Source organism: Leopardus geoffroyi, chromosome B4, assembly GCF_018350155.1.
Source record: "Leopardus geoffroyi isolate Oge1 chromosome B4, O.geoffroyi_Oge1_pat1.0, whole genome shotgun sequence".
Classification (NCBI taxonomy): Eukaryota; Metazoa; Chordata; class Mammalia; order Carnivora; family Felidae; genus Leopardus; species Leopardus geoffroyi.
This window is the reverse complement of record NC_059341.1, coordinates 13,930,794-13,945,771: the sequence shown is the minus strand read 5'-3', so window position 1 is coordinate 13,945,771 and position 14,978 is coordinate 13,930,794. Positions and strand designations below refer to the sequence as shown.

Below are 14,978 nucleotides of genomic sequence, written 5' to 3'. Positions count from 1 at the left end.
ATTCTTGGGTTGAAGATCCCCGCAATGGTTAAAAGCCCTTCCTAACCTGTAGAGGTGTCAAATCGCGGGGACCGCGTTCCGAAACGAAGACCCACGGATTTGGGAGTCTGCGTGTTGCGGCAGAGATGAGGGGCGGAGCGGGCTGGGGTTCCAGGGGCTCGGCGCCCGCGCCCTCCCCGGGGCTCACGACCACCCCGCGCCGCCCGTCTCCGCCTCGGCCCCTCCCCCCGCCCCAGGCGCCGCGAGGCGTGCCCACCCCTCCCCGCCCCCGCCGCGGTGGGCGGGCCCAGGCCGGGCGGGGCCGGTGGGCGCGGCGCCCCGGCTCCTGGCTCCGAGGAGACGGCGGGCGGCACTAGGGGGAGCTGCTGGCGACGCCGCCGCGCCGGCCCCCCACGCCCGCGGCCCCGAGCGCCGCCTCCCCAGCCCGCGCCGCCGCGATGGCGGAGGACAGCGAGTCTGCGGCCAGCCAGCAGAGCCTGGAGCTGGACGACCAGGACACGTGCGGGATAGACGGGGACAATGAGGAGGAGACGGAGCACGCCAAAGGGTAGGCGCGCGGGCGGCACGGGGCGCGGGGACAGCGCGCGGCGCGGGCTGCGCTCGGACGCCGGGTCCGGGGGCGCGGGCGGGGCCGGGGCCGCTCTGAGGGGGCGGGAGGTCCCCAGGTCCGCTGAGGTCCGGCTCCCGGGGGCTCGCTGGCGGCGCGGCGGAGGCGAGGCCCGGGGTGGGCGGGGAGGCGCGGGGCCCCCGTGCGGGGACCGGCGACATCGCTGTCACCTGCCGCGGGGCCGGCCGGCCCCTGCTCGTCCCCGCCGCCTCCTGAGCCCGGCCCCGGCCCGCGGGTGCGACGTGCGGTCCTGGCCGGTGTGCGACTCGGCGGGACCTAGGGGAGGCGCGGTCCCCGTCCCTTTGTGGCGGCCCCGTTTGTGGGAAGTCGTCCCCTTCCGTTCCTTGTCATCCTTTCCTTAAGTCCTTCTAGACATTCCCACCCCTCCCCCAGCCGCCACCACCTCCAGAAAAAAAAAAAAAAGAGGAGCTGATGGGGGGGGGGGGGTGGTGGGCAGTGGTTTGACATTTGCGCCGGGTCGGTTGCTCGCTGGAGGCGCGGAACTGCGGAAAGTTGTGCTTCGCGGCCGCTGCCCCCTCCCGCCCCGCGCGGAGAGCCCCCGCGGACGCGCGGGTTTGCCACTGCCCGGCGTGCCTGCAGAGCTCCGTAAAGCGGGTCCGGTCCGCTGATTTGGGTTCAGGCTTGGGGGCCAGCTCCCGCTGGTCTGAACAGATCCTGCTTGCAAAGCGGGTGTTTGATCTCCAAAGCCAGAGGCACCAAGGATTTTAGCACCCGATCAGGTTTCCTCTGATTCCTTTTCACTGGCCGGCTCCCCTTTCTCCCCCGCAGACTAGATTTGCTCTCGCTTTGGAGAAAAGATTGCTTCCGGTTAAGGGTATTGAAGTTCTGTTTTTAGAGTCTGGGAGGGGGGAGGCGGTCATTTTAAATAAGACTGGTGTCCTTAAAGGTGGTGTTTGCATTACCCTTTTACCCCGTCGGCTTCACACTGCGCTGGTACCGAGCACTTCCTGCCGCCCCTTGGATGTGAGATTTTGCAAACCGTGGTGACTGAAGAAGTGGGTCAGCTTGAAAACATGATAGGGAGGCCTTAGACACAGATGGCTTATTTATTCAGTTCATGGAGAGGATTCTTTCAGTGATTGACGATTTAAAGTGTAAAGCATTTGCATTCTGTTTAACGTCTGCTTGGAGATTTGTTTAAGAAAAGAACTTTTACTGAGCTTTTAATGTGTTAGAAAATATTAAAAGAGATCAAGAAAAAAAAGCTGACTAAATCTTTCTCCCATTTGCAAGTCGCTTTTTTTTTTTTTTTTTTTTGTAATGAATTCTTGGGTGGCGCCTCCAAGTACCGAATGTTACAATTCAAGTCTAGAATTTCTTTTTTTTGAGAGGAAAGGAAATTCTTACAGAAATCTGAGCCTGAGTTCTGTTTATGCAGTGATAGAAATTTGCCTGATAGCTAGCTAAATATAAATTCGCTTTTGAGACAATAGCGTTAGTGCTAGAATGGGCCCAGGTGCACATGGGACGGGTTACCCCAATAACTTCAGCACCTGTCCATTATCTTTCTGAGGAGACCCTGGACTTTTCTCTTCTCCGCTGTAATTTCTGTTACTAAGTCTTTGGAAGCTTTGATCTGTACCTCCTTGCCTACACAGTCCAGAACGTCCATGCTACAGAGAATTATTTATCTGTGTGTCCACTGATCTGGGAAGCCGTGGCTTCCTTGGCTGTGTGAATTTCCCGGATCGGCACCCAGAGGCATCTCTCTGTCCCCTTCAGAGGTTTTCAGTCTTGTACATTCACATAGCATATATTAGCACAGTTACTCGAAATGTAGAGATGCCCAGTAGACAAGTATTTTAACCAAGAACGGGTAATACAACAGCTTCTAGTGGTAAGAGATTGATATAATGGATTTTTTTTGGTAGTCTGTTAAATGTGAGGAGAGCAGTAAAAATTCATGTTGCTGGGCTTGTTGGACTGCTTTTTTGGGGGGTTTGAATTTCGATGGTGTGTGCCAGATTTGGGGGTATTCGTGTTTTATTTGACTTGTGTACTGATGGTATGGCTCAGTGAAACCTGGATTTTTTTCTTACATCGCTCCAGTTTGTAAATGTTAACATTTGAAAAGAGGTTTTCTCTGCTTGACCTCTTCCTTCTCTACCAGTTTAAATTAAATTACAAATAAGGAGCCTTTGGAGGAATGCGTAGGTAAACACTCTACTTTTTAATGATGAATTGTTGAAGCGGCGCCTGGCTGGCTCAGTCAGTAGAGCCTGCCACTCTTGATTTTGGGGTCTTGAGTTCGAACCCCACATTGGGTGTAGAGATTACTTAAGAATGATGAATTATCGCTTTGAGGCCACGAGGTATGGGTCAGTACACAAAGCAGTAATATACTAAATACTATTCTGGTGGCCAGAAGGAATTAATTTCCTCCCACTATTGAGTATGCAGTTGACGCTTGAACAACACTGGTTTGAAACACACAGGTCCGGTTATACACGGATGTTTTTCCATAAATACAGCACACTATGCAAATATTTTGTCTCTTCCTTATGATGTTCATAATAACATTTTCTTTATTCCAGCTGGCTTAATTGCAAGAATACCGTATATAATGTATATACAAAATAGGTGTTAATTGACTGCTCATGTTATCAGTGAGGCTTCTGGTCACCACTGTGTCGTTAGTAGTTAAGTTTTGGGGGAGTCCAAAGTTACACAAAGATTTCTGACAGCGTAGGCATTCAGAACTCTAACACCCCCGATGTTCAGGGGTCAGCTCTCATGTATTTACTGCTTGTTTTAGACATATTAGTTGCAACTAGAGCCTTAGATAAAAGGAAAATACCAAATTAGATTCTTTTGCACCAAAATGTCAACATTACTATGTATGCTTTTCTTCTTTCATTTTCATGGAATTTTCTTTATGGACTTAAAAGATCATTGCATTTTTGTGGATAATATTTCAAGCCCATGAATGAAATGTTTTATGCTCTGTGAAAAGACCAATAAAGGATTACCTAGATTGTTTAAATAACTCCCTTGTAACATATGCCTCACAATTAGGGGAAGTAACCTTGTAAAGAGCATGGAGGGAACTTGAAAACTGTCAAGCAAATTGGAAGTTCTAAAGTAATTGTGTTTGTACTGTAATTTTCTTAGCAAAGACTTTCTAAGTAGATGAAATTTTACTTCAGTCCAGCTTTCTATGTGAATAATTAGAAAGGGTTCAGATGACTGAAGGTTTCTGTTCTGCTGGGGTTGACTGCTACTAAAGAGGTTCCCTTTAGGGTGACTTCCCGTGCAGCTTTCCCAGGTGGGTTTGAGGTTAGGTAAATACTCATGGACCTTTAATACTTCTCTCCGTTTGATGCATAGGTGGTTTCTGTTACTTTCTTTGGAAGGGATTTGGGGAAACTTTGAGGACAGGGCAAATTTCACTATTTTCTCATTCTTGCCCCATTTTTTTTTTTTTTTTTTTTTTAGTTTATTTATTTTGAAAGAGAGAGGGTGCACACAGGAAGGGTAGAGAGGGAGACAGAGAATCCTAAGCAGGCTCTGCACTGTCAGCACAGAGCTCGATGTGGGGCTCGAGCCTGCGAACTGCCATGAGATCATGACCTGAGCTGAAAGTTGGATGCTTAACCAATTGAGCCACCAGGCATCTCTGGTCGTTGCCCCATTTTATGCATCTTTTCCCCATTTGTAAAGTACACCGGGTGGTGGTAATTATCTCTTACTTGGCCTGCCACACCTCACATGAAGCATAGTTATTGGCCAGTGTTGGAGGCATTGTCACACAATTGGCCCCAAATAAAATTAGCGTTCAGGTCGGCAACAAAACCAAATCCCTTTTCTGGCTTTACCAACACCGATTTTCACAATGCAAAAAAAAAAAAAAAAAAAAAAAAAAAGAAAAGAAAAGAAAAGAGAAAAACATTTTCCTAGACAGATTGATGGCTTTTATCTCCTTCCCACCAAGAGCGTTTTCCTCAATATTCAGTGTGGTGGAATAGGAGGCAGCTACCAGGAATATTTACCTAGGGAGTAACATAAACATTTATGAATATGCCGTTGTTGGCAGATGAATGGCCAAATTATTCCCTGAGGCAGATATGAAATAGTTGTAGTATTTGAGGGTTATTCTGAGACATTTTTAAGACTTTTTTTTTTTCTCCTTAGAAAAATGAAGGTCTGGTATTTGGTAAAGATTAAATCTTTGGATTGAACAAAGAACAAAGAACGTAACCTGTCTTTTCCCACACCCCATTTAGGGGGGACATTGAAGTTATTCTCTGCACAGTATATTGTTCTCTCTGACTTTATCTGTGTATCATTGAGACCGGCTGTGGGAACTTCGTAGGATAATTCAAAGCTGCCCTTTCTGAAATCTGATCTGTTATCAACTGTGTAGATCTAAATGGAAAGGTGTGTTAACAGCTTATGCCCAAGAACTCCCTCAATTCCAGTAACAGTCTGAAATCATCAAATGTCTGCTCTGACTTGCATCTGAAATGTGATATCACTTTGGGCTCAGAACAAACTTTTTCCAGAAGTTTACCTAAACTCTGGAAAATATCAAGGTATGGGACACACTCTTCATCATGCTGAAGTTGTTTGTTAACACAAGTGTCCACACTAAATATATAGGAGTAAAAGTCAGTTGCGTAGTTAACTCAGGGAGTGGAACCAAATTCTGTACCAAGTTCAAGAAAAAGTTGGTTGATTTTTTTTTTTTTTTTGTTCTTGTATTTGAAAATATGTTTCTGACTTTTATTCATTTTAAGAGTAAAATATGCAGTATTAAAAATTCAAGCAGGGGTGCCTCGGTGGCTCAGTTAGTTAAGTGTCCAACTCTTGATCTCAGCTCAGGTCTTGATCTCAGGGTCATGAGTTCAAGTCCCACTTTGGGCTCTGCAGTGGGTTTGAAGCCTACTTAAAAAAAATTCAAACAATAAAGTGTATAAAGAGTTGAAGGCACCTGGTCATCTTATTTACTAGAGAAACCACTATTGACAGTTTAATCCACTAACATTGTAATGTACATTAAAAAGTGCATATTTAACATAAATGAGATCAAACTTGACATGGACTCATTTATTACCTTGTGTTTTTCACTGACTATTAGTGTTGTCTGCTAGAACTTTCTGCAGTGATGGGAATGTCCAATAGCTGTCACTAGCCACCTGGAAGGTGGTTAGTGTGACTAAGGAACTGAATTTTAAATTTTATTTAATTTTAATTAATTTAAATTTAAAGGGCCCTTTCTGTGGACAACTCAGATCATATCCTGCTTTTGACTTCTTGAAGCTTCTCTGGTACTCAGAATATTTCTTTATTCTTCTGTTGTCTTTCCTGGATATTCGACATTTCTTCCTTCTAGCTCTATACCCTACTTTTCTTCGAAACTCTGAGAATGATCTTTAAGTTTTGAACAAGTATGTTTTTATCTGTATTTCTCTATCAATGTCAAAAATTAACCATTATCTAAAATATTCTACCAAGACAAAACGCGTAGGATATTTGACTTTTCCTTCCTTTACATGTTCTAGGTTTTGTTGGAATAGTCTGGAATTTTAATTCCATGTAGCTTTTTTATTTTTGCCCTTATATTCCATTAAAACTTTTTTAACTATTACATTATACTCACATCAATATTGTCAAAAACTTCTTAGACTTTCCTTTTTTGTTGCTTTATCACTATTCCTTGTAAACCATACCTTCTTTTTTTGAGTACTTTTTCATTTTTTTTAAGTTTATTTATTTATTTTGAGAGAGAGTGAGTGGAGAAGGGGCAGAGAGAGGGAGACAGAGGATCCAAAGCAGGCTGTCTGAGAGCCCCGTGCAAGGCTTGAACTCACGAACTGCGAAGAGTATGACCTGAGCCGAAGCTGGACGCTCAACCAACTGGGCCATGCAGGTGCCCCTCATTTTTTTTTTTTATTAGAGTATGCAGATGATATATTTTCTGAATTCTTGTATGTCTGGAGATGTCTTTCTTTTGTCCTCATGCATAAATCACAGTCTGGGCATGCGTGTAATTCTGTAATAATCATTTTTCTCCAAACTCCACAAATGCTTTATTATCATCTGGCATTTAGTGCCACAGATGTTATTTCTCTGCCAATCTGCTTCCCTTTCTTGTATAGGAAACCTTACTCTTTCTTTGTTTTGAATTGCTTTTAGTCTAGAAGTTTCTAGGATTTTCCCCCTATCTTTCTATAACCTGAGGGTTTCTGCATCCTTTTACATCCTAGAATCACACTTTTCTTTAATATCTGAACACAGTGGCTGAAGCTCAGACAGGATGATTGCGGTTTCTTAGAGCCTGAGGCTTTCACGGTCCTCAGCCTGCCGATCACTAGCTCCAAATGCTTTAGGCTCCTTTCCATTTTCTCCTCAGACCTTTGACCCTGGGTCACTTTGTTGTCTGTCATCCCCTGCCCCCAAGAACCACTAAGGTAAGGCTGTTGTGCACACCATTGACTGAGGGTTTTGTGAATAATGAGGGGGAGAGGTTTGATTATAGCGTAGGGCAGAAAACAACTTATTCGCCATCAGACATCACTGTTCACCAAAGGAATTGATTTCCTGTCCGTGCCCGTCCCTGGGCCAGGGCTTCGCACATGTTCTTGGGGGTCCTCTCTCCCGGAGTGTGTTCTCTACATCTTCCCACCTTTGCCTCCTTCTCCAAGTTCAAGGTCTGGCTAAGGTTTCCACTGAAGGTGATAATCCCTGCCAGAGGCCCTACAGCCCTTCCTGCCACAGTGAGATCTGTGGTCCTTTTCAGAAAAGGAGATCATAAACAAGGCTGACACCTCCAAACATGTCTGCAGTACATGAATGTGTGTCCACCTGTCTGCTCACCAGTAGGCTGGGCACGGACGCCGTGCTTGCAGGCTCTGATTTTTGCCATATCTGGTGCACTGAACATACTGGCGGCCTAACAAAGATTTATCAAATGGATTCAGTGGTTTTTAATCCCCCTTGACAAATTAATTTCTTTTTTTTTCAACGTTTATTTATTTTTGGGACAGAGAGAGACAGAGCATGAACGGGGGAGGGGCAGAGAGAGAGGGAGACACAGAATCGGAAACAGGCTCCAGGCTCTGAGCCATCAGCCCAGAGCCTGACGCGGGGCTCGAACTCACAGACCGCGAGATCGTGACCTGGCTGAAGTCGGACGCTTAACCGACTGCGCCACCCAGGCGCCCCAGGGGGAAACTTTTTAAATTAGAAATTAATTTGTCGGGGCGCCTGGAGCCTGTTTCCGATTCTGTGTCTCCCTCTCTCTCTGCCCCTCCCCCATTCATGCTCTGTCTCTCTCTGTCCCCCAAAAAATAAATAAACGTTGAAAAAATAAATAAATAAATAAATAAATAAATAAATAAATAAATAAAAAATGCAAATTAAAAAAAAAAAAAAGTTTCCCCCTATGTGCATTAGGAATATGTGAAGGATTTTTTTTTTTTCTCCTAATTCTCATTGAAAGGACTTGAGATGTAGAATTCTCTGTTGGGTTCTGTGCTGCAGAGGATCCGGTGTGTAAAATAATTGCTAATTTTTTGAACTTCTGGTATGTTCTTCTTACTTCGTGTATACGTTTTTCTTGTTGAACCTTTGTAGCAACAGATGAGGAGAAGGGGGCCTTTCCAAGTTTATGTAACTTGTGCAGGCCACATTTCAGATTCAGGTGTAGGTGTTGGGCCTCTTGCCATGTGACTGTAAACTCTCGCCTGTGCACTAAACTGCATGGACCGTAAATCAATAAAGTAGTGATTTGTTTGATAGTGTTTCACGCTTATCTCCCTGGAGGTCAGAGATTACCAACCTGAGCACCTCTTCAGTCACTTTTCTCAAGTGTAACGAGTACAGTAAATGTCAGTGAGTTTAAAAATAAATGAATGCATTTCCTCGTTTAAAAAAATTTTGCAGTTTGATTACAGAGAGCCCTCTTGAATTTCTCTTCAGGCCCGTTAAAGGACTAATTTTAATTATAGCATCAGTGTAATTTGCAGTGAGATCTTTTTTCTTCTCTTCCTGTTTCATGGCTATCTCCTCTCCCTTCTGGACCAAATTCTGTAGCTGCCCCCCCATGGCCTCCTGCAGGCCAGCATCCTTCCCCTGGTGCCCTCTGCCTCCCAGCACTGCGATGGGTCAAGCCTCCATAGTCAGTTTACTAGAAGAAGCAAAACGTGTTCGGGAGTCTGGTGTTGAGCAGCTCCCGTGGACAGCACTGCTGGAGGAATCCACTTGAGCCTGCTGGTTCCCTCTGGTTCACACTGGTTCCCAGCTCCACAGCCCGGCTGGTTTGACACTTGAGAGGGTAGTGCTTTTGTGGGTGTTTTGGGTTCCTGTAAGTTAGGAAGCTCTTCAAGCCACAGGAGAAGATCCAATGCACACATCACCCAGCAGGCATCCCAAACAGAGGTGGGATTTTAATTGTACAGTTTCTCTTTTGTGAGCACATTGTGTTTCTGTTACTGCATCAAACACACACACACACACACACACACACACACACACACACACACACACTGGGGAAATATGGGCTCCTTTATTCCCACGGCAGTGTTCACTCATGTTCAAGTTCATGTAGTACATTCCAAGAATGATGGTGATTCAGTTAATATGATAATTGCCCATAGTTTCTTCATTTGGTGTTTTTGGGGCATGGGGGAGGGATACTTGCTGTTTACTATCCTTTGGGTGTTGATTAACATTTTGTAGAAACTGAAGAAAAAAACCAATGAAAGCAGAGATTTTTTTTTTTTTTTTTTTTTTTTTTTCCCAAATGAAGTTCACAGGTTGCCTGGGTGGCTCAGTTGGACTCTTGGTTTTGGCTCAGGTCATGATCTCACGGTTTGTGAGTTCAAGCCCTACATTGGGCTCTGTGCTGACAGTGCAAAGCCTGCTTGGGATATTCTCTCTCTGTCTCTCTCAAAAATAAATAAACTTTGGAAAAAACTTGCTTTTGCAAAAGCACATCGTTGTTGTTTTTTAAATTTTTTTTTTTAATATTTATTTTTGAGAGAGGGAGAGAGAGAGAGAGAGAGAGAGCATAAGCAGAGGAGGGGCAGAGAGATGGGGAGACACAGAATCTGAAGCAGGCTCCAGGCTCTGAGCTGACAGCACAGGGCCCGTTGCGGGACTCAAACTCACAAACTGTGAGATCTTGACCTGAGCCGAGGTCGGACGTTCAACTGACTGAGCCACCCAGGTGCCCCATCATCACGTCGTTTTTAATAGAGAATGTCAGAATGTATCATTAGGCAAAAAGACAGTTCCTTGGTATATATCTTAAAAAATGTGATCTACTCTTCTTGTCCTGCAAGTTCCTGTCATTTGGTGTCCCGGGAACATCATAGCCCTCGCTGAGTCCTGTGACACGACTGGTCTCTCCATCTTACGACTCGGTGGAGACTCATCATCCTTCACTCAGTCTGCTCTTGGGCTCTCGGTCCGCGGCTGCTAGGGGGCCCCTTCTCCCAAGTCAGCTCTGTCTCCTTCCTGCTGCCTGGAGTGTTTCTGTCCTCCCTGCCGCCGGCCGCGGTGTGTGTGATGGGAAGTCACAGGTGAACCCAGCAGACGTCCTGGGGCTGGCAGAGAACAAAGTAGAGGGAGCCTGGCCCCTCTTGTCACAGAACGTCCTTGTGGGGCACACGGAGACTCCCGAGAGAGAAGTGAGCTTCTGTGCCGGATGCTCTGGGATTTGGGACGTTACCCGACACAGCCCGACCCGTGTGCTAACAAATACAGCGTTGGTGTATTAGCTGTGGCTCCGTATCCACCTTAATTTGTTAAATGAAAGAATATTTTGGATAGGTTGTTGAGCGTATGGTTGCCAGATCCAAGAGGCACAAAAGGGTGTCCCGTGGAAAGGGAGTCTCGCTCTCCCAGCTGAGTGTCCCCCTTCAGGAGCAGCTGCTGTTGCCGGCCGGTGGCCTGTCCTTGCGATGGCGTATGCCGGTCCGACATACACAGGGACACGGGTGTGCGTGTGCACGCGTGCGTGCTTACACGTGCCTGTGCAGATGGTAGCGAGCCGGACCGCTGCCGCACCTCAGTTTTCCACTTCACGGTGTATCTCTGAAATACGGATATCGGAGCACATAGACCAAGCTCTTTTTTAATTGTTTGAAACAATGTTTTTTAAGTTTATTTATTTTCAAGAGAGAGAGAGAGAGAGCAAGCACGATCAGGGAGGGGCAGAGAGAGAGGGAGACACAAAATCTGAAAGGGGCTCCAGGCTCCGGGCTGTCAGCACAGAGCCCGACGCGGGGCTTGAACTCACGAACTGCGAGATCATGACCTGAGCTGAAGTCGGACACTCAACCGACAGAGCCACCCACGCAGGTACCCTGACCAACCTCTTTTTTTAAAAGGCTGTATGGGGGCACCTGGGTGGCTCAGTCGGTGAAGCGTCCGAGTTCAGCTCAGGTCACGATCTCACGGTCCGTGAGTTCGAGCCCCGCATCAGGCTCTATGCTGACGGCTCGGGGCCTGGAGCCGGCTTCCGATTCTGTGTCTCCCTCTCTCTCTGCCCCTCCCCCATTCATGCTCTGTCTTTCTCTGTCTCAAAAATAAATAAACGTTAAAAAAAATTTTTTTTTAAAGGCTGTATGTTGGGGGCACCTGGGTGGCTTAGGGTGGCTCAGTGGGTTGTGTCCAACTCTTGAATTCAGCTCGGGTCATGATCCCAGGGTCCTGCTGAGCATGGAGCCTTCTCAGGATTCTCTCTCACTTTCTCTCTCTCTCCCCTCCCCTTTCTGCTCCCTTCCTCTGCTCCTCTCCCCCGCCCACATGCTCACTCTCTCTAAGAAAGAAAGAAAGAAAGAAAGAAAGAAAGAAAGAAAGAGAGAGAGAGAGAGAGAGAGAGAAAGAAAGAAAGAAAGAAAGAAAGAAAGAAAGAAAGAAAGAAAGAAAGAAAGAAAAGCTAAAAAGTTGAATGTTGTATCATTGACTAGGTGTGCCATTATTTAATCTGTCCCCTGTGAATAGATCATGAGGTTGTTTCCGTTTTTTTTGTGTGTGTGTGCCAGTAAGCAGTGCTGAAATTAATATCTTTGTATGTATATCACTTCTCCAAAATATTTCTTTTTTTTTTTTTTTTTAATGTTTTTTTTATTTCTGAGGCAGAGAGAGACAGCGCCTGAGTAGGGGAGGGGCAGAGAGAGAGGGAGACAGAATCAGAAGCAGGCTCCAGGCTCTGAGCTGTCAGCACCAAGCCTGACGTGGGGCTTGAACTTACAAACCGTGAGATCATGACCTGAGCCGAAGTCGGTCACTCAACCGACTGAGCCACCCAGGCGCCCCTCCAAAATATTTCTTAATGAATATTTTAGTGTCTTTTTTAGCTAATAAGCATTAGAGAGGCCGTGCGGCATATTGAAATTAGTATTAAACCAGAAATCAAGAAACTTCTGTCACTAAGCCTCAATTTAATTTCTCTGAGCTCTGGGGTGCCTCTGTGCTTTTAAAAAATTTCCTTGTCGGGGCGCCTGGGTGGCGCAGTCGGTTAAGCGTCCGACTTCAGCCAGGTCACGATCTCACAGTCCGTGAGTTCGAGCCCCGCGTCAGGCTCTGGGCTGATGGCTCAGAGCCTGGAGCCTGTTTCCGATTCTGTGTCTCCCTCTCTCTCTGACCCTCCCCCGTTCATGCTCTGTCTCTCTCTGTCCCAAAAATAAATAAACGTTGAAAAAAAAATTAAAAAAAAAAAAAAAATTTCCTTGTCTCTTTCCTCTACCAGCCCAAAGTGGACTGTGACCTTTAGCTCCCTTCTGGATTGGGGATGGCGTAGCCTTCTGTGCTTGAGAACTCCCAAGTTCACTTTTGTGATTCCAGGTGCTGGCCTCACCTGTTGCTATGGCAGCCGCATCACTCCTCAGACACGGGTTTTCTCTCCACAGCCGTGCAGATCTTGCCCCTCACTTCTTCACAGGATTTTTCTGGGGGAAGAGAGCAAAATATTTTGCCACACCCTGTAACTACAAGGATTTCATGTACGTATGGAATGTTTCTGTAATGAGAGATTTGATGAGGTCCGTGAGCAGCATTAGGATATAGAAAAGAGGTAGAAAACAAAACTGTGTGGGGCGCCTGGGTGGCCTGGTCCGTTAAGCATCCAACTTCAGCTCAGGTCATGATCTCACAGTTTACAAGTTCGAGCCCCGCGTCAGGCTCTGTGCTGACAGCTCAGAGCTTGGAGCCTGCTTTCAGATTCTCTGTCTCCCTCTTTCTTTCTGCCCCTCTCCTGCTTGCACTCTCTCTGTCTCTCTCTCAAGAATAAATAAACATTAAAAAATTGAAAAAGAAAAAGAAACTGATATGTAAAGGAATTTAGAAGTAGGAATATCATTTGAAAAGCACACCGATATATTAACTTTACTGATGCATTAATATTAAATATAATAATGCTAATACAATATGGCAATGACTCTCAGCCAGGAAAAAGATTTATTTATGGCTTGTTAACTATATCTGCCTCTGACAGGCCCAGAAATGGAAAAAGTCATGTAAGTAGGAGCTGCTGTATATCAGTTATTCTTTTTTTTAATTTTTCTATTTTTAATTTTTTTATGAGAGAGGCAGGGTATGAGGCAGGGAGAGGGCAGGGAGGGGCAGAGAGAGAGGGAGTCACAGATCAGAAGCAGGCTCCAGACTCTGAGCTGTCGGCACAGAGTCCTACATGGGGCTTGAACTCATGAACCGTGAGATCATGACCTGAGCTGAAGTCAGATGCTCAACTGACTGAGCCACCCAGGTGCCCCATATCAGTTATTCTTTCAGAAAAATACCGTGAGCATGAGTGAGAGAAGGTCATAGGAAATAGGTAATTTTTCACTAAGTTGGACTATCTTGAGGGATACCTCATGCTTTTTAAAAATTTTTTTCCACTTATGTTCATCATTTCATCTTTAGGAACAGTTTTGGCCAAGAGACAAAGAGGTAAGCATTTGAGAAATGTGTTTGTTGAGGGGCACCTGGGTGGCTCAGCAGGTTAAGCATCTGACTCTTGATTTCAGCTCAGGTCATTATATGGTTTGTGAGTTCGAGTCCTGCATCTGGCTCTGTGCTGACAACGCAGATTCTCTCTCCCTTTTTCTCTGCTCCCCCACCCAAAATAAATAAATAAAAACTTTAAAAACAAAAAGAAATTTGTTGAATAGGTGAACAATTCGTACTTTGTCTTTTAATTTATGCAATAAATTTAAAGATATATTTAAAAATTTCATTTTACATTTTAAATATTTCTTCCCTTACTCTGATCTTGGACTGTCTGCAGACAGGCCTTAACTTCACAAACTGTAAATCACACTAGACTAGCTTCTTGCTAATGCATATTGATAAAATTTTATTATAATTCACATTAACTCTTACCAGAATTGGGTTTTATAGGAAGTAGGCACCAGAATTGTTTGATAATAAGGAAATGATTATGGCCAGAGAACGCTAATGAGGACACATTTTCCCACATTTACATTATGGTAAGAGTTGAAAGACTAAAAAATTTGGAAGCAAGCAGATATCTCAAAAAGGGGGATTGTTTAGCAAACGGTAGACCAGGAGCGAGCAAAGGAGTCATCCAGCTGCTTCTACCCCAGCTGGGCCTGGGTTGAATCTAGGGCTTACTGAAGTCACTGCCCTCCTCCTAACACCTGCGTAAACATTGACATTGTTGGCCGGTCCCACTGTGACCTCTACCCAACTGCAGCCCTCTTGGCTGACCTTTATAATGATCTCTGACCTTCACTGGCCATAAACTTGGGGGGGCATCTTTGAGCTCTGAGCCTTCCAAAGGCAGGTCCGTGATTTACTGCTTGATTGGAGATAACGATGCTTTGGAGAGCCTCGGACATATATTTCCTGCATCAGCCCCATGAGGAGAAGGAACGTGCTGAAAAAGGCACGAAGCCACCTAACTGATGAGGTGGCTGAAATCTTCAGGTCAGGCGATAGCACAGCCACATGATGGCAACTGGAAGGGTGGTGACACCTCGCCCTGGACTGAGTGTTACACTCGGGAAGAAAAAGGGTCAAGGAGTCATTCTTGGAACTGCACGAATGAGCCGCTGACCAGAACAGACTGACTCTTGAATCTGAACCGTGGGTCAAATCCATTATTGAACTGGGTGGCCACATGATCAACATTGGAGATGGCTGTCCCGATCCAGCATGAGGAGAGGCTTGAGGCCAGTGCACCCAAAGGATTTGACTCTACCTTGGCCGACTTCCCACAGCTGCGGGTGCGAATTCTCCTCTGTCTGCAGGGCACTGCTAAGCACCTGTGGGTTACTTGTACCGTTCCTAAACTGCATCCAAACCTCCTCATGCATTGTCCCCTGTAGTGCCTTTCCCTCTAGTCATGGGATTTGGCATCCTAAACATAACATACACACAG

General features: G+C 45.8%; 1 protein-coding gene across 4 annotated transcripts in view; it reads left to right on the top strand.

The window, feature by feature from the left end:
- Window positions 1-328: 328 nt before the first annotated feature.
- NMT2 (N-myristoyltransferase 2) overlaps window positions 329-14,978 on the top strand; it is a 75,742-nt gene continuing 61,092 nt past the window's right edge. The window contains exon 1 of one of the 4 annotated variants that reach the window (XM_045466674.1): window positions 329-547. In XM_045466674.1, coding sequence (XP_045322630.1) covers window positions 438-547 — 110 coding nt within the window. In that variant the 5' untranslated portion in view covers window positions 329-437. The remainder of the gene's footprint in view (window positions 548-14,978) is intronic. The other 3 variants (XM_045466676.1, XM_045466679.1, XM_045466675.1) reach the window with 3 other exon arrangements.